The 14,971-nt window shown below is 47.3% G+C and overlaps 1 protein-coding gene across 5 annotated transcripts in view; it reads right to left on the bottom strand.

Moving 5' to 3' along the window:
* Positions 1–14,971, bottom strand: part of LOC147011788 (guanylyl cyclase C-like) — a 381,297-nt gene that overhangs the window by 280,241 nt on the left and 86,085 nt on the right. For all 5 annotated transcript variants that reach the window (XR_015051559.1, XR_015051560.1, XM_085856338.1 and 2 more), the window contains exons 9-10: positions 14,393–14,472; positions 754–841 (exon numbers count right to left, since the gene is read on the bottom strand). Coding sequence is in view for 3 of the 5 variants with exons in the window: in XM_085856338.1 (XP_085712464.1) it covers positions 754–841; positions 14,393–14,472 (168 nt within the window). In the remaining 2 variants the exon portion in view is untranslated. The remainder of the gene's footprint in view (positions 1–753; positions 842–14,392; positions 14,473–14,971) is intronic.

Here is a 14,971-nt window from a genome sequence, read left to right as displayed (position 1 = left end):
TGTGCACGATCCACTCGCTAGGTTTTATGATTTTGGAGTTATGGAGGAGACACACTGACATTTATGAGTGTAGATAATTACTTCTTCATTGTTCATTAATGCTTGAAAATGTGTCGATTGTGCAATATTCAGGTTTACAATCTCTATACTTAATGCGAATTGGACTCTGGCCTTAATTTTTCACTCCATAAGTAACCTTAAATAGACTTAATTTTTCCAAATCTACCTTGCCTTACACCTCTTAATAACAAATATATTTTTCGTCTTTCATCTCCTTTATCTTGATTAATTTGAATTATCTGCACAATGCATCTTTGTCATCTTCAAGTAAAAGTTAAACATCATATACAACACTGGAACATCCAAATACAATCACAAGTTGATATTGTCTAAGATGTGTAGGTAACAATATATTTTCTCAACCAAATGTTGAGAGAGGTATGCTTTCAGTCATGAGAAAGGAGCCCAAGCAAAATTTCAGGCATTGTCCCTTCTTCCTTTTGCTTTGAAGAAAGAGCTCAGGCCCAAAACGTCTTTTTGCCTTCTTTCCAAATGAATCTCTCAATAGTTCGTTGAGAAAATTATTTGGCCTTATTCTTCTGTCGATATAGACCGATTCTCATCTTCCTTTATAAGTATCAATAACTCGACTATTCAAGCTGCCCACAAGTGTGCTCCAAACCCCAGGTGCAGTAAAGGTAAGACATCCGTGAATGCTCTGTCTGGGAGAATACTGGCTGTACTGGTTCTTACCTGGTTTATCGGAAGGCAAGGTGAATTTGATATCCGATGTGTTTGATAATAGTCCAAACCTCGTGTCATATGTCCAGATGTGATGAAACTGCATGGGGTTGGTTGAAAGAATACAAAGAAAAAACATGTATTTAGTGAACCTTCCTCATACAAAAGATGTTACCCACTCATACAAGTCCAGTGCAAGGATGGAGTCATCTCTTCAATCTGCACATGTGGAAAGGGTGACACAGTAGGGGTGATTTGAAAAATGAAGAGGAGGTTATGGATGATAAGAAAGAAATGAAGGCAGGAGAGTGTGAGGAGAGAAGGGAAAGAAGATTGAGAGGAAGTAAGAGTCAAGGGAGGGGAAGGAGGAAGAGCATGTATGGAGTACATGATCTAAGTGGAAATGGGAAGGCGGATAGGATGGGATGAAATAATTCCACGATATTGGTGTACTAAATAAATAGATGGGTCCAAATTTGTTGCAGTGTTTCACGCTACATGCAATGTACAATATCTCTCTTTGGTTTGCAAACTTTATGAGCAAGTTCCCAAAGCCAAAGAGAATTGTCAAAAATGAAATTGTTCTTCAACACATGGATGAACAAAGGAAGCAAAGACGTATTACAAAACCAAGAGTTGGAATGTTCAATCCTCTACCCCTACGTCCCTCCACCCACTGCTGTGCAGCCATTTGAGGCAGCCATTGAGGACAGAGACGGAACATACACCAGAAACAGACTTAACTAGACACCACCAGGATTTGGTTCCACTTTATTGTCAGATCAAGCCAGATCAGATCTGTGAATTGCTACAGATACCATGTGAACCTGAAATAACCTATTTCATAGTCGGGTTGTCAGTGACCAAACCGTATCCCTCACCATGTTTCCTGGTGAGGAGGGTGTATGATATGGACACCCAGCAGGATTAAAAATAAAAACCTGTCAAAGGGCTGAGGAGCTCCTTGTGAGCCAAAGGCCATCCACATTGAGTGCCCAACTATGTCTGCGGACGTCCTACAGTTGGGTTACATTTTTTACGAGGTTGGTGGCAGGATTTGCACTCCGGCCATGGTAAAATCCTTCACTCCACAAAACACAAGACAACTGCAAAGAAAATTGAAAATCCACTCTGTGGGAAAACCTCCTGTGCAGCTGCCCTTCTCAGGGCAGCTCACCGGATGACGGGGATTGGGACAAATCCTGCGGGACACCCACTCTTTGATAGGAGAAAAACCACAGGGTAACCTACCCGGGTGAGATTGCGGTAGTGTGTGCTGGGTTGATGCTGAGGTGATGCCCATCAGATGGCAGTCTCCTTGGGTTAACCTGAGGCGGTCCCTTCGGGTGGGTGCCTGGAATGTCGTATCCCGAAGAGAGGATGATCACCTGCCTTTGTTATCATCTGAGCTCAAGCATTTGAACATGGGTATTGCAGCACTCTCTGAGGTTTGGAGACCGGATAATGGCGAGATCATGGCAGATGGTTACACCTATTACCGTTCTGGTAGCTCTGATGGTTAACATGCCCAATGAGTTTCTGTGGCTGTGTCCAATTAACTGGCTCCAATGATAACTGAGCTATCACCGGTCAATGAGTGTATGAGACCAAGGATTCGACACTCCTTGGGTGTTATTTCTCTGGTCTCTGTATATCCTCCAACTGAGGTGAGTGATCTCACCATGAAGGATGCATTCTACGCCACGCTCGAGTCTGTGGTTGATCAGTGCCCCAGGTGAGATACACTTCCAGCTTTCAATGCATCGACTGGAAGTGACAGGGATGGTTATGAGACATGCATTGGTCCCCATGGGTCTGGAACTTTGAACCAGAATAGCACGAAGTTCCTTGACTTTGAACGGTCATGGACTTAGGGTTGCTGGTTCATTGTTTCAGCACCCACAGGCAAATGGTGTGGCAAAGGAGATTGACCAAGTGCTCGTTGATGGTCACTGGAGGATGATCCAGAACTGCAAGGTCCACCGGAGTGCTCAGTTCCTCAATACTGACCACAGACTTGTTGTAGCAACTCTGAAGTTGCAGCTTAAATCTGGGAGAATAGTACCATCCCAGCCTAGGCTGGATGTTGGCAAGCTCCAGGATGAGAGGGTAGCTGAAGAATTTGCGAACAGGCTGAGTGGACACTTGGGGGGTCTGGGTGCTTTGGGGGGTCCTGAAGAGTGTGGAGTGCCTTCAAAATCACCATCCTTGATATTGCCTGTGGATGTCTTGGAACTCACCAGAGGGGGAAGAAGAATATTGTCTCTCAAGGGACACTTGATACCATTGACTGGAGTTGCAGGGCCAGGCTTAATGGCAGAGCTGAGCTGTTCAGGTCGTTGAGGCGTAAAACTGTACGTGTGCTAAGGGTGGACAAGGAGGCCTATGTGCGAGGAATCTGTGAGGGGGGTAGAGCATCACCCGTGATCAAGTGATTCTTATCAGGGAATCACGCATCACTTTCCTCCAAGCCCGTCTCTCAGTGACTTCAGTTAGAGCAGAGGGGAGAGGTATCTTGAGAGAGGAGTCCGAAGTGAAGGCCCGCTGGGCTGGTTACTTTGAGCGGCTGTACCAGGTTGATCCACAAGCTGTAAAGTTGGATGTCAGGGGTGTTGCTATCCATCTTGCTGACCCTACAATCAACTGTAGTCCACCTTCGTCTGTGGAAACACAGGCTGTGGTTAACCGGTTAAAATGGGGTAAAGCTCCTGGAATCTGTGGCATCCATGCAGAGCTTCTCAAGGCTGGTGGAAATGCTGTACTCATGTCGTTGCATGCAGTTTTGTGCTCTGCCTGGATTACAGGCGTCATCCCAACTGACTGGATGAGGGCCCTTGTTCCTCTCTGGCAAAGGAAGGGTGATCGCCAGGACTGCAACTATTGATGGGTGACACTGCTCTCATTACCAGGCAAGGTCTTTGCTCGGATAATTCTTGATCAGGTAGGCCACCATCTGCTTGAGCATCAGCGCCCAGAGCAGTCAGGATTTACACAAAAGAGGTCAATGATTGACCGTATCCTTGCCATTCAGGTCCTCACCGAACGCAGATGGGAGTTTCGGCAGGGGCTGCTTGCAGTCTGTGTTAATCTCTGCAAAGTGTTCAATTAAGTGAATTGGTATGCCCTCTGGAGGATTCCTAGACTTCGTGGGGTGCCACCAAAACTGATTAATCTGATGTCTGAACTATATTCTGGTACTGAGAGTGCTGTGAGATGTGTTGATAACATCTCCAACTTATTTCCAGTTGTTACTAGAGTTTGCCAGGGATGTGTACTGGTCCTCACACTTTTCAGCACTTGTGTGGACTGGATTTTGGGGTGGTTGTCGGAGAGATCAAGCTGCGGTGTGTCATTTGGGAATGTCAAGATCTCTGACCTTGATTTCGCAGATGATGCAGTCATCTTTGCGGAGATTCCGGAGATCCTTTTTGGGGCCCTCGTGGTGCTGAATGAGTAGTTGAAGTTGCCGGGATTACGGATTTCCTGGGTCAAAACTTAGATCCAGGCTTTCAATGGCATCTTGGATGCTGCTATCTTGTCTGCACCCGTTTGTGGTGAAGATGTTGAGGTCATGGAGAGATTCACTTACCTTGACAGTGATATTCATGTCTCTGCTGGCTGTGAGCCAGAGTGCAATAGACATCTGTGTCAGGCCTGGAGAGTTATGGATTCACTGGATCATTGGGTGTGGCACTGTCAGTACTTGTGCATGAGGATGAAAGTCCGAGTCTTCAGGTTCTTGGTCCTTCCAGTCTTGCTCTACGGATGTGAGACTTGGACTTTGACCAGTGGTCTGAGATGGAGACTTAATTATTTTGGTGCCAGGTCTCTTCGGAGAATCCTTGGCTATCGCTGATTGGACTTTGTGTCCAACGAGCAGTTGATGAGAGAGACTCAATTGAGTATTGTTACCTGCATAGTCTGTGAGTGTCAGCTGTGGCTGTATGGACATGTGGCTCATTTTCCTGATGGTGGTACTGCTCACCAGATTCTCTTGGCGAGGGATCCTCATGAGTGGAGGAGGCCAATGTGCCGACCACATGTCTCGTGGTTGCAGCAGGTTGATCAGCATCTCAAGGAGATGGGGATTGGCCAGGCATCTGCCTGGGGGATGGCCAGACGGAGGCTCCTGGAGGACCGGCGGAAGGTGGATGCAGCGATGCGCTGCTCTGTTGCATGCTCCCATACCTGATATGACCTGAGCAACTCTCCCACTAGGACAAGGCTCAGGTTTATCATACCGGACCAGGGAGTAACCAGGGAGAGAAAGATGGGGGGGGGGCAAGATGGAAGGTGTCAGGAGGGAGGGGTGGGAGAGGGGAAGGATGAAACTGGGTAATGGTATGGTAGAGGTGAGAGCAGGTGGTGCGGTTGAGGGGTGGGGGGGGACAAGACTTGAGGGGGTGGAAAGAGTGGGAGAGATGTGATGAGAGAAAAGGAAAGCATGTTAGAGATATTGGGGAGTGTGTTGAATAAGAGTGTGGAACATTGTTAGGTTGGAACGGAGCCCACAGATGTTTGAAAACCCTACAGTTTGGGATACCAGGGGGGAAACTGTTCGTAAGGCAGGTAACAGTGGAGAGATGTTAGGATGGGGGGGGGGGCAAGATGGAAGGAGTCAGGAAGAGGTAGATTTCCTGAGGTGCGATGAATTTGCACTGAAGTTTGAAAAAAAGAATGATTAATAATGGAAGACAAACAATCATTGCAAATGGGATTTTTTAATTTGTCAGTTAGAGATTCATTTAAATACATTGGAAGATGGATGGATTGCAAAATAATTGACAGCGTGGAGAAAGGAAGCGTTGTAACATGGAATTTTTAGACACAGGATGAAAGAAAGGTCAAATTGAACACAAGATTTTAGAGAAGAACCAGACGGAGAGGGGAAGATGAAGCATTGTAAGAGACTGTTTTTATTTTTTATGTTTTTTGAAGATTAAGGAAGAGGGGGGAAGAGTTTGAGGAAAAGGTCATAAAGGTGTGTGATGAATACCTTCATGATCAGGATGGGATTTTCAGGGAAGAGGGAGGATAAGGAAGAAGTAGTGTTGGTACAGGAAGTCACATGGGGTATCAGGTGAGATGGGAAAATGGCTTTTTTGTTGTATTTTATACATTTTAAGACATGAAACAGAAGGTATAGTTGGGAGGGATAGAAGGTGAGTAGAGAGAAAAGTGGTGAAAATAAAAACTGATGGCAATAAGGAGAAAATACAACTAAACACGATCGCGCACATCAACAAGAAAATGGGTAGGCCTCAGGGAAACCCGATATGACAAGACTGTCGAAAACTCACCAAATAGCACAAGTTTTGAAACAAAACCGAACTAGGAACACACAGGCAACATTGAGGCAACAAAATAAACAGTCAAACCGTGACAATGACTGGAAACTTATCTTTGAGAAAGTCGGTAGACAACCCTGGAGAGAACCAACCATTGCTCAAAAACTGAAACCGTAAGTCCAAAGAAGTATTGGGCCAAATGGCCTAATTTCCTTGTTTGAGATAGCTTTTGCCTCAGTCTCATTTATGTGAGGAGTCTGTTGTCTCTCTTGATTCTGTTGATGTGTTTTTGCAGGTTTGTCAGTTTCATGATGGCCAGGTGTATGATGTCTCTGTTTCTTCAATGCGTGCTTTCTTTGTTTCTTTGCATGGAGATGCATATCTGCCAAGTAAACTTCTCATCTTTCGTGGCATTGTTTCTGGAGGAGACTTGAAGACAATGAAGCTATACATATAATTAACCTTTGTACACGATGCAGAAAGGCCGAGGAGTAAGCCAAGCTCCGCCTCTGCAATGCACCCAAAGTACGACACTCGGACCAGAGAGGAGTTATTTTTCATTTTATCATCGATTTGACGACCGTGCAACTTTTGTGTATGAATTTTCATTTTGCATACCGAATATAAATAATTAAATGCATTTGGTTTGACTCCTGACAAAAAGAAAAATTAACTTTTAAACGTAATGCTGACGTGCCGATGTGTAAGCCAAGCTCCGCTCCTCTCCCTGCCGATCAGCCGGAATACCGTTATTTTTTGTTTTCGCTTCAATTTGATGAAGAATTAAAAGATTTATTGTGAAATTGACTTTCATCTTGAGAAAAGAATGTGGTACAGCAAATGTCAGGCAACTTTTGCACTCCTGCTTTGCTCATACAGCTGTGACCCTTCAAACAATGTTCGCTGTTGGAAAATTTCTGGCAATTCTGCTGGATTTGCTGCATCCCCTCATGACCCCCAACCACTCCTCCACTTTCCCCTGCCCACCCCCCCCCCCAATTAATCAATATTGGCTCCAAGCATGAGTTTGTTTGGTGGTACTGGAATACGATCTTCCAACACATTACAAAAGATTCCCAATAGACGAAAGTGTCCAGACATTGTGGGGTCCGAGCAAGATGCTTTGCATGTCAATTTAGATCCAGGCAGACTTGAGGCACAAAATCTGGAGTAATCTTAGTTTGCATAAAGACAATGAAAAAGCACATAGCAATGCAATCGTGCTCTGATGAACACAAAATGTAATATATTGTTACGTTTGAGGAGGGGGGGGGTATGCATTCAAAGGGTAATTAGGATGTTTAATTAGGTATGCCATGCTGTTCGAGTTTACCAGGATCTCGATGTAATAAGTAGCAATTCAGTGGTGATAAGTTGTCTAGTAAATGTTCATTTCTTCAAGGGGGAAATGATAATTGTCACGTAATTAGATAGGGACACGGGATAGGGTAAGTGTGTCTGCGTAAACCCCTTTTAGTAGTCCCTGGAGGCTGGCCGTGACGTCACAGGACAGTGCAGCGGATGGCTCCGCCCCGTGATCACGATTGGCGGAAGGCGATGGCGGTGGGCCAATAAACGGCTCGATTGGGAGTGACGAGGCCGAAGGATAAAAAGGTTCTGTTCGGGGTCGAAAAGGAAGAGGAAGAAGATTACAACCAAAAGATTGTGGTTTTTTTGGTGTGGAAGCTGTGGCGGCAGAGAGCGTCTTGGTTGGTGGGCTGAATCGATTGTGTTCTTGATCGTGTCTGGGAGCCTTGCCGAGCCTCGTGCCTCACCTTGGTTGGCTCTGGGGTTCTGCTGACTCGGAGTACGGGGTCGAACGGCGGGCGGACCTGCCTCCCTCTCCTGCTCGCAACTTGGCGCCAGAACTGGTTCCCTGGCGGCTGTGAGCGGACTTGGGCCAAGACCAGGAGGTCGACAGCAACACGTTTTCTCCTGCCCCCCTGACGAGAGCAAGGCCAGCTCGTCCGACGCCGATCCAGGGACAGTTGCGTCCACACCACGGTCCAGCCTGACCACCAGAAATAGCTACGTTGTGTGTGTGTGTGTGTGTGTGTGTGTGTGTGTGTGTGTGTGTGTGTGTGTGTGTGTGTGTGTGTGTGTGTGTGTGTGTGTGTGTGTGTGTGTGTGTGTGTGTGCTTGGCGCCTTAGAAGGTTTGAGATCTCTATATTCATTGGAATTGTCTGTGTTTTTCCCCACGCCCGATCCCACACCATCCCGTCGAATCGCCCCGGATCCCTCTTCTTGCCGAGTCTTGTTATTTCTGGTGATAATAAAAACAAATAAACATCATCAACTCAGTGAAAAGTGACCCGTGCCACCTTCCTCGTCCCGTTTGCGGTAGAGCGATTAGAACCGCCATGTTTGGGTTATAAACAAATAAATCGCCTCCATCGTTTCGGCTCATTCTACGTTGGCGGGACTGTTCAGGTCCCGTGAACGTCACATTGGTGTCAGGGTGTTGGATGTTTGAACCCCTCGAAATTATATTTGGTATCGGGAGAATATACCAAGATTAAAATCTCGCCACGAATTGGAATATAAAATCACTACAGAAAAGCGCGCGAGCGCGGGAAAATTTTGGCGGGAGTTTTCAAATTAAATTTAATTGGCGGCAAACGGGACTTCTGCACCATGGCGGATGTGCAGATGTTTGAGGAGGAAGGCCACGTGTCTGGCAGCGAGTCGGGGGAAGAGGGGAGAGACGGGGGTAGGGTTGGAACCTCCCCCATTCCGAGCGTGGACCGTGTTTCATCGCCCGTAACGGGGCCGGCAGCGCCGGAAACCGGTGCGATGTCGATCCAGACAATGTTGGAACGTTTAATAGGGGACATGACGGTACAAATGACAAATCAATTCGTGACACAGAGGGCAGAAATGACGGCACAGAGGGCAGAAATGGCAAATCAATTCGTGACACAGAGGGCAGAAATGACGGCACAGAGGGCAGAAATGACAGATCAATTGGGGGTAATGGGGGTACAGTTGGGTGCACGGATTGATTGAATGAGGGATGAATTGGGGGAAAAGATGGAGAAAATGAAAACTGAGATGCAGGAGTGTGTGGATGTTAAATTGGGAGAAATACAAAGTAAATTCGAGGATAGATTGGAGGAAACAAAGGTAGAAATTACATTGGAGGGGGAAAATATACGAAAAAAATTGGTAGATAAAATTGATGCAACGAACATTCGGGTTGATAAAGTGGATGAAAGCCTGGAACGTCATCGTGCCTGTGTGGATGCTCGTATGCAGCTGCAAGTTGAAGAGTGGGGAGAGCTGAGGAAGCAAGGGATGAAGTTGGCGGAGGAGGTAAAAGGATTGGAGGCTCGTTTGGACGAACAAGATAAAATTATGAGCCAAGATGAAGTCTTGGATAAAGGCCTGGTAGAGCCGTCTTTTGTAAGTAGAGTGTCCGGGTTGGTTGAGGAGCAGCTACAAACTCGCGACGGAGCCTTGGAGGAGGTTGTGCGGGCCCAGAAGATCCTGCGGGAAGAGGTGAATCGGTCCATTCAACGTTTGGAACAGGAGGCAAAATTGACCCATGAGACCCTCACCACAAAACATCTTTGGCCACAGTGGGCTCCGAAATTGGATACGCAGCCACAAGGGTGTTTGATCCCTGGGCTGGATTCGGACAAGGGAGAAACTGAGAAGCGGGCCACCGTAAAAGTGATCCCCCTGGTAAATTTTGACGGGTCAGGGAGCGTTGAAGCTTTTCTGACGCAATTTGAGTGCATTTCCCGACTAAACGGGTGGAATGGGCGGGAACGTACAGGGAAATTGGTGGCAACGTTGCGGGGATCAGCCGCAGATGTGTTAAACGTGATCACGGAGGGGATGTTGACCAGCTCCCACATTTGCGAGGCGTTGAGCCGTCGGTTTGGGTTCGCGGCAAACTGTGATCTGGTGCGGGCCCAGCTCCAGCACCGCAGATTAAAGCCGGGTGAGACAGTGCAGGAGCTGGCACAGAACATTTACCAATCAGTCAGGATCGCGTATCGAGACCTTACAGTGGAGGCATGGGACAGACTGGCACTAGAGAAATTTTTAGCTGCTCTTCCTGACCCTGAGGTCCGAGCGCTAGTGGAGTTACAGGATCCACCCACCGTTCACCGAGCGGCCGAGTGCGCGGCCAGGCTGGCCTCGTGGAGTCGGCCGGGTCGGGTTCCAGAGAGGCCATCGGTGACGATCCGACAGGCGGAGATCCAGGATCAGGGAGGGGGGCTGGGAGAAATTGGCATTACCCAAATGTTACAGGAAATCTGCCAGAAACTGTTAAGTTTGATAAGGGGTAATTCGGTAGTTGGTGTGCCAAAGCGGCGGGGTCCAGCCCAGCCAATAGAGCAATTTGATTATGGCCGAGGGGGTCCGGAACCGGAAGAGACATTTCACCGATACTCACGGGGGCCTTTTATGGGGAGTTGTTTCTGATGCGGGCGAAGAGGACACATGCAACGATATTGCCGGTACCCGGCGATGGAGGGACCCTCCAATAGACTTTTAGACTCGGAGAGGGTGAATCCTCCTGCTGAACCGCCAGGTCTATCCGAGATGCCCTTTCATAGGTTGGGTCCGGAGATCACTGTCGGGGGTCCGGGAGACTAGATTGGGCTGAGCATATACGACCATGCTCGGCTGCTGAGATTGTGGCGAAGTGCCCTCCTTTGGTGGAAAAAAAGTGAATTGTGGAAAAATTGGCATGGGTTTGTGAGTTCTGCTGGGTTTTAGAGTGACAATCGGGACAGTGGGTAATTGGTAACAAAGCGGGCACAAGTGGCTGTCCAATGGCTGGTGCGTGGATCGGGTGAGAAGTGCTGTGTGAGTTGTTTTAAGTGAAGAAGTGAAATGTATGGTGCACAAATTATTTTTTTTATTGGGCATGGTGTGGTAACAGGGAAGGTCATGGTCGGCAAAGTGTTAGAAATGCAGGTGTCACATGTAAGGCCGATGGGGTGGGAGAGTCATGTGGGTTTTGTGGGTGGGGATGATGTGCTTGTCCACAGGGATTGCTGAAGCTCACGGTGAGCGTGAATTGCGACCCCCTTCAAGGAGATTCACCACCTGGTGGCTAATGGTGACAGTGTCTGGAGGCAACTGGGAGAGGGTCTGGTTGGGCGACCAAGGCGGGTAGGACCTTGGCGACCCAGGAAGGCCAGAGGAGCCAGTGAGACCCCTTCCTGAGTGTTGTACGGGATTAGAGCTGATAGCTACCAGGGGGGAGGGAATCAAAGGGAGCGGGGCGGAGAAGCGTCCGGGTTGGACTAAAGCTTACCTGTGGGGATGGTTGCACCTGAGATGCCCCCATCATCTTGTGGTAACCCACCCCACGGCCATGACGGGATTCAGCCTGCATGATTAAAATGAGGACCATGACCTAGAAATGTGATGATGACCATGGTGTGAGTGTTGTGAAGATGTGTGAGTCCCACCCGATCCCACACAACTTGACAGGTGCAGCAAGGGCATGATGTCCGCATAATTTTGGGGCAAGCAATTTTGAAAATTGGCTCCCCAGGTAACGCTGGGTCTATTAGCATCCACTGGGGGAGGTGGTCAAGTGTAAATATCCTGTGAATAGTGTCGTTAAGGCTTAGAGTAGGAATGTAAAGTATAAGTGTTGTGTTTTTGTGGAACCTTTTGTTTCCCCTCCCCAGATCACTGGAAGAGTGCTGGGCAAGAGCGATGATCCGGAGGATGGAGTGCAACTTCGCTCAGTGCTCTCATGTGATAAAATAAAATAAAATAAAAAAACGAATGATTGTTTAGGCGAGGATAAGGCCATAAGGGGGTAGTACATTAAGCAGGATAGGTAAGTTAGCTGCGACTCGCTGCCCATTGCCCCTCCCACTTTATTTCGTTAGGTTAATTAGGTGTGTCAGTAAGTGTTAAGGCTGGTACGGTAGCGCCTGTGATATACCTTGCAGGAGCTGCGGTACCAGAGGAGGGGGCAGTGTTACGTTTGAGGGGGGGGTATGCATTCAAAGGGTAATTAGGATGTTTAATGAGGTATGCCATGCTGTTTGAGTTTACCAGGATCTCGATGTAATAAGTAGCAATTCAGTGGTGATAAGTTGTCTAGTAAATGTTCATTTCTTCAAGGGGGAAATGATAAATGTCACATAATTAGATAGGGACACGGGATAGGGTAAGTGTGTCTGCGTAAACCCCTTTTGGTATTCTCTGAAGACTGGCCGTGACGTCACAGGACAGTGCAGCGGATGGCTCCGCCCCTTGATCACGATTGGTGGAAGGCGATGGCGGTGGGCCAATAAACGGCTCGATTGGGAGTGATGAGGACGAAGGATAAAAAGGTTCTGTTCAGGGTCGAAAATGAAGAGGAAGAAGATTACAACCAAAAGATCGTGGTTTTTTTGGTGTGGAAGCTGTGGCGGCAGAGAGCGTCTTGGTTGTTGGGCTGAATCGATCGTGTTCTTGATCGTGTCTGGGAGCCTTGCCGAGCCTCATGCCTCACCTTGGTTGGCTCTGGGGTTCTGCTGACTCGGAGTACGGGGTCGAACGGCGGGCAGACCTGCCTCCCTCTCCTGCTCGCAACTTGGCGCCAGAACTGGTTCCCTGGCGGCTGTGAGCGGACTTGGGCCAAGACCAGGAGGTCGACAGCACCACGGTTTCTCCTGCCCCCCTGACGAGAGCAAGGCCAGCTCGTCCGACGCCGATCCAGGGACAGTTGCGTCCACACCACGGTCCAGCCTGACCACCAGAAATAGCTACGTTTTGTGTGTGTGTGTGTGTGTGTGTGTGTGTGTGTGTGTGTGTGTGTGTGTGTGTGTGTGTGTGTGTGTGTGTGTGTGTGTGTGTGTGCGCGCTTGTGCTTGGCGCCTTAGAAGGTTTGAGATCTCTATATTCATTGGAATTGTCTGTGTTTTTCCCCACGCCCGATCCCACACCATCCCGTCGAATCGCCCCGGATCCCTCTTCTTGCCGAGTCTTGTTATTTCTGGTGATAATAAAAACAAATAAACATCATCAACTCAGCGAAAAGTGACTCATGCCACCTTCCTCGTCCCGTTTGCGGTAGAGCGATTAGAACCGCCATGTTTGGGTTATAAACAAATAAATCGCCTCCATCGTTTCGGCTCATTCTACGTTGGCGGGACTCTTCAAGTCCCGTGAACGTCACAATATGTTTTCAGAGAATCCAGTTGAGGAATCAGGTAAAGTTCCAACTCCAGCACTTTTACTTGGAAACAGTGTGCACAGGAAGATTAGGCAATCTCACGAAGCTAATGGTTAATAAACAGTGAGGAATGCTTTGATCGACCGCATGACAAATTTACACTGATGTATGGTCCAGATGTTGGTTTTGCATCACTCGATGCACCTCTCTGCAACTGAAAAAGGGTGACTTGTGGATAAGAGACATCCCTACCTTTCAGATCGATAGACAATCATGGGAAGTCTTTCAATGGATGTCCTGAGCCCATCCGTCAGACTCTATTTTCAATTGCTGCTCCGCCGAATAGCTCTTAATTTTCATAATCCTGACACGTCTGTCTGTGTGTGTTGTCCAGCACTCATTTTACTATTTCGTTTCCACCACTGTTCTAGTGTTCGAAGCTACATCACACGAATAACAGATTTGGGACAGTGATGTTCAATCCCACACCAATTGATCCCCAACATTTCCACATATTGTAATTCTTTTTTAAAATAAGTGATCCAATGCTCCTGGAAGGTCTTCTACATCACATGCAGGATAGGGATATTAGGAAAAAAAATCAATGTATTCTTTTGTACGAATAGCGAGTCCATTAGTGCATGATAGACAACTCAACACAGTTTATGGGACGAGAAGCTGGCATCCCAGGATCATCATGTGAACACCCAGATGGAGACCTCCTTAAATGTTGAGGATCAAGACCACACAATGACAGAATTCAATCGCATTCTCGATGCCTTGCTGATTATCTAGCATCAACACAACTTGGAGTCAATTGTCAAATAGTGATGGTTTATTACTCCAATGTTCCAGCTAGGCATTTCATGTGCTGTTAATACCGATATTATTCTCATTTACAGGACGACTACAAATTGCACCGGAATAAAGGAGTTGCACACTCCGAGACGAGCCATATTTGTACCCTGATCAGTGATAAGGCATCATCCTTTTTCTTCTGACCCTTCTCGTTTCTTTGTTTAACCAAACTGATTTGTGATGTGGAAATGAAAGTTTGAAACGGCTTTTAAAAAGCAGAAGATCCTCTTTTTGCTTCTCGCCCTGGTAAAATTGAAGGTTAATAAAATTGAAGGTTTCGTAAAATTGAAGGTTAAAACTGGGCAAGTATTCAGGCACGAGCAGGAGGAAAGAGATGACATGAGGTTGGCACGGCTTAGGATATACCTGTCCATCATGGAGGAGGAGGATATCGATGTCACCATCAGCGTCTCCGTTGCTGTCAAAATACACCATGTGTCCATTTCCTGAAAACAGACAGAACCATGACAGCGTGGTGCTGTGTTATACATTATTGATGAAATCAGAGATAGTGCGTCTTTGATTAATTTTAAAGAAATTCGCACTGCATTATGGAATGTGTACAGGGGTGCTGGAGGCGGGTATGTGTATATGTATGTGTGTGTGTGGGTGCAACGTTACACGGGTGCAATGTTACATGGGTGCAACGTGCGGGGGGCAGGTTTGGTTTAAAGCAATGCGACTTCACTTCACCTTTCAATGAGTGTGATTGCAATAACAAGCTGCTACACAGTTATATAAATCTTTCTGAAGGTAACTATAACGGAAAAAAAATCTTAATGCAAGTTAGCTTGACATCGCATGTTCATGCAATTCCATCTTCAGACAGAAGTTTGCAATGCCTATCCAAAAAATGTGGAATGAAATACATATTAGTATCAAGAACTACCCGGCACTGTCCTGGAGGGGGAGGGGTGGGGATGCCCGGTGCTGCCTGGCCAGATG

This window comes from Eptatretus burgeri, chromosome 15, assembly GCF_056783735.1.
Source record: "Eptatretus burgeri isolate ZD-2024b chromosome 15, Ebu_testis_v1, whole genome shotgun sequence".
Taxonomy (NCBI): domain Eukaryota; kingdom Metazoa; phylum Chordata; class Myxini; order Myxiniformes; family Myxinidae; genus Eptatretus; species Eptatretus burgeri.
This window is presented reverse-complemented; position numbering and strand designations above follow the sequence as displayed.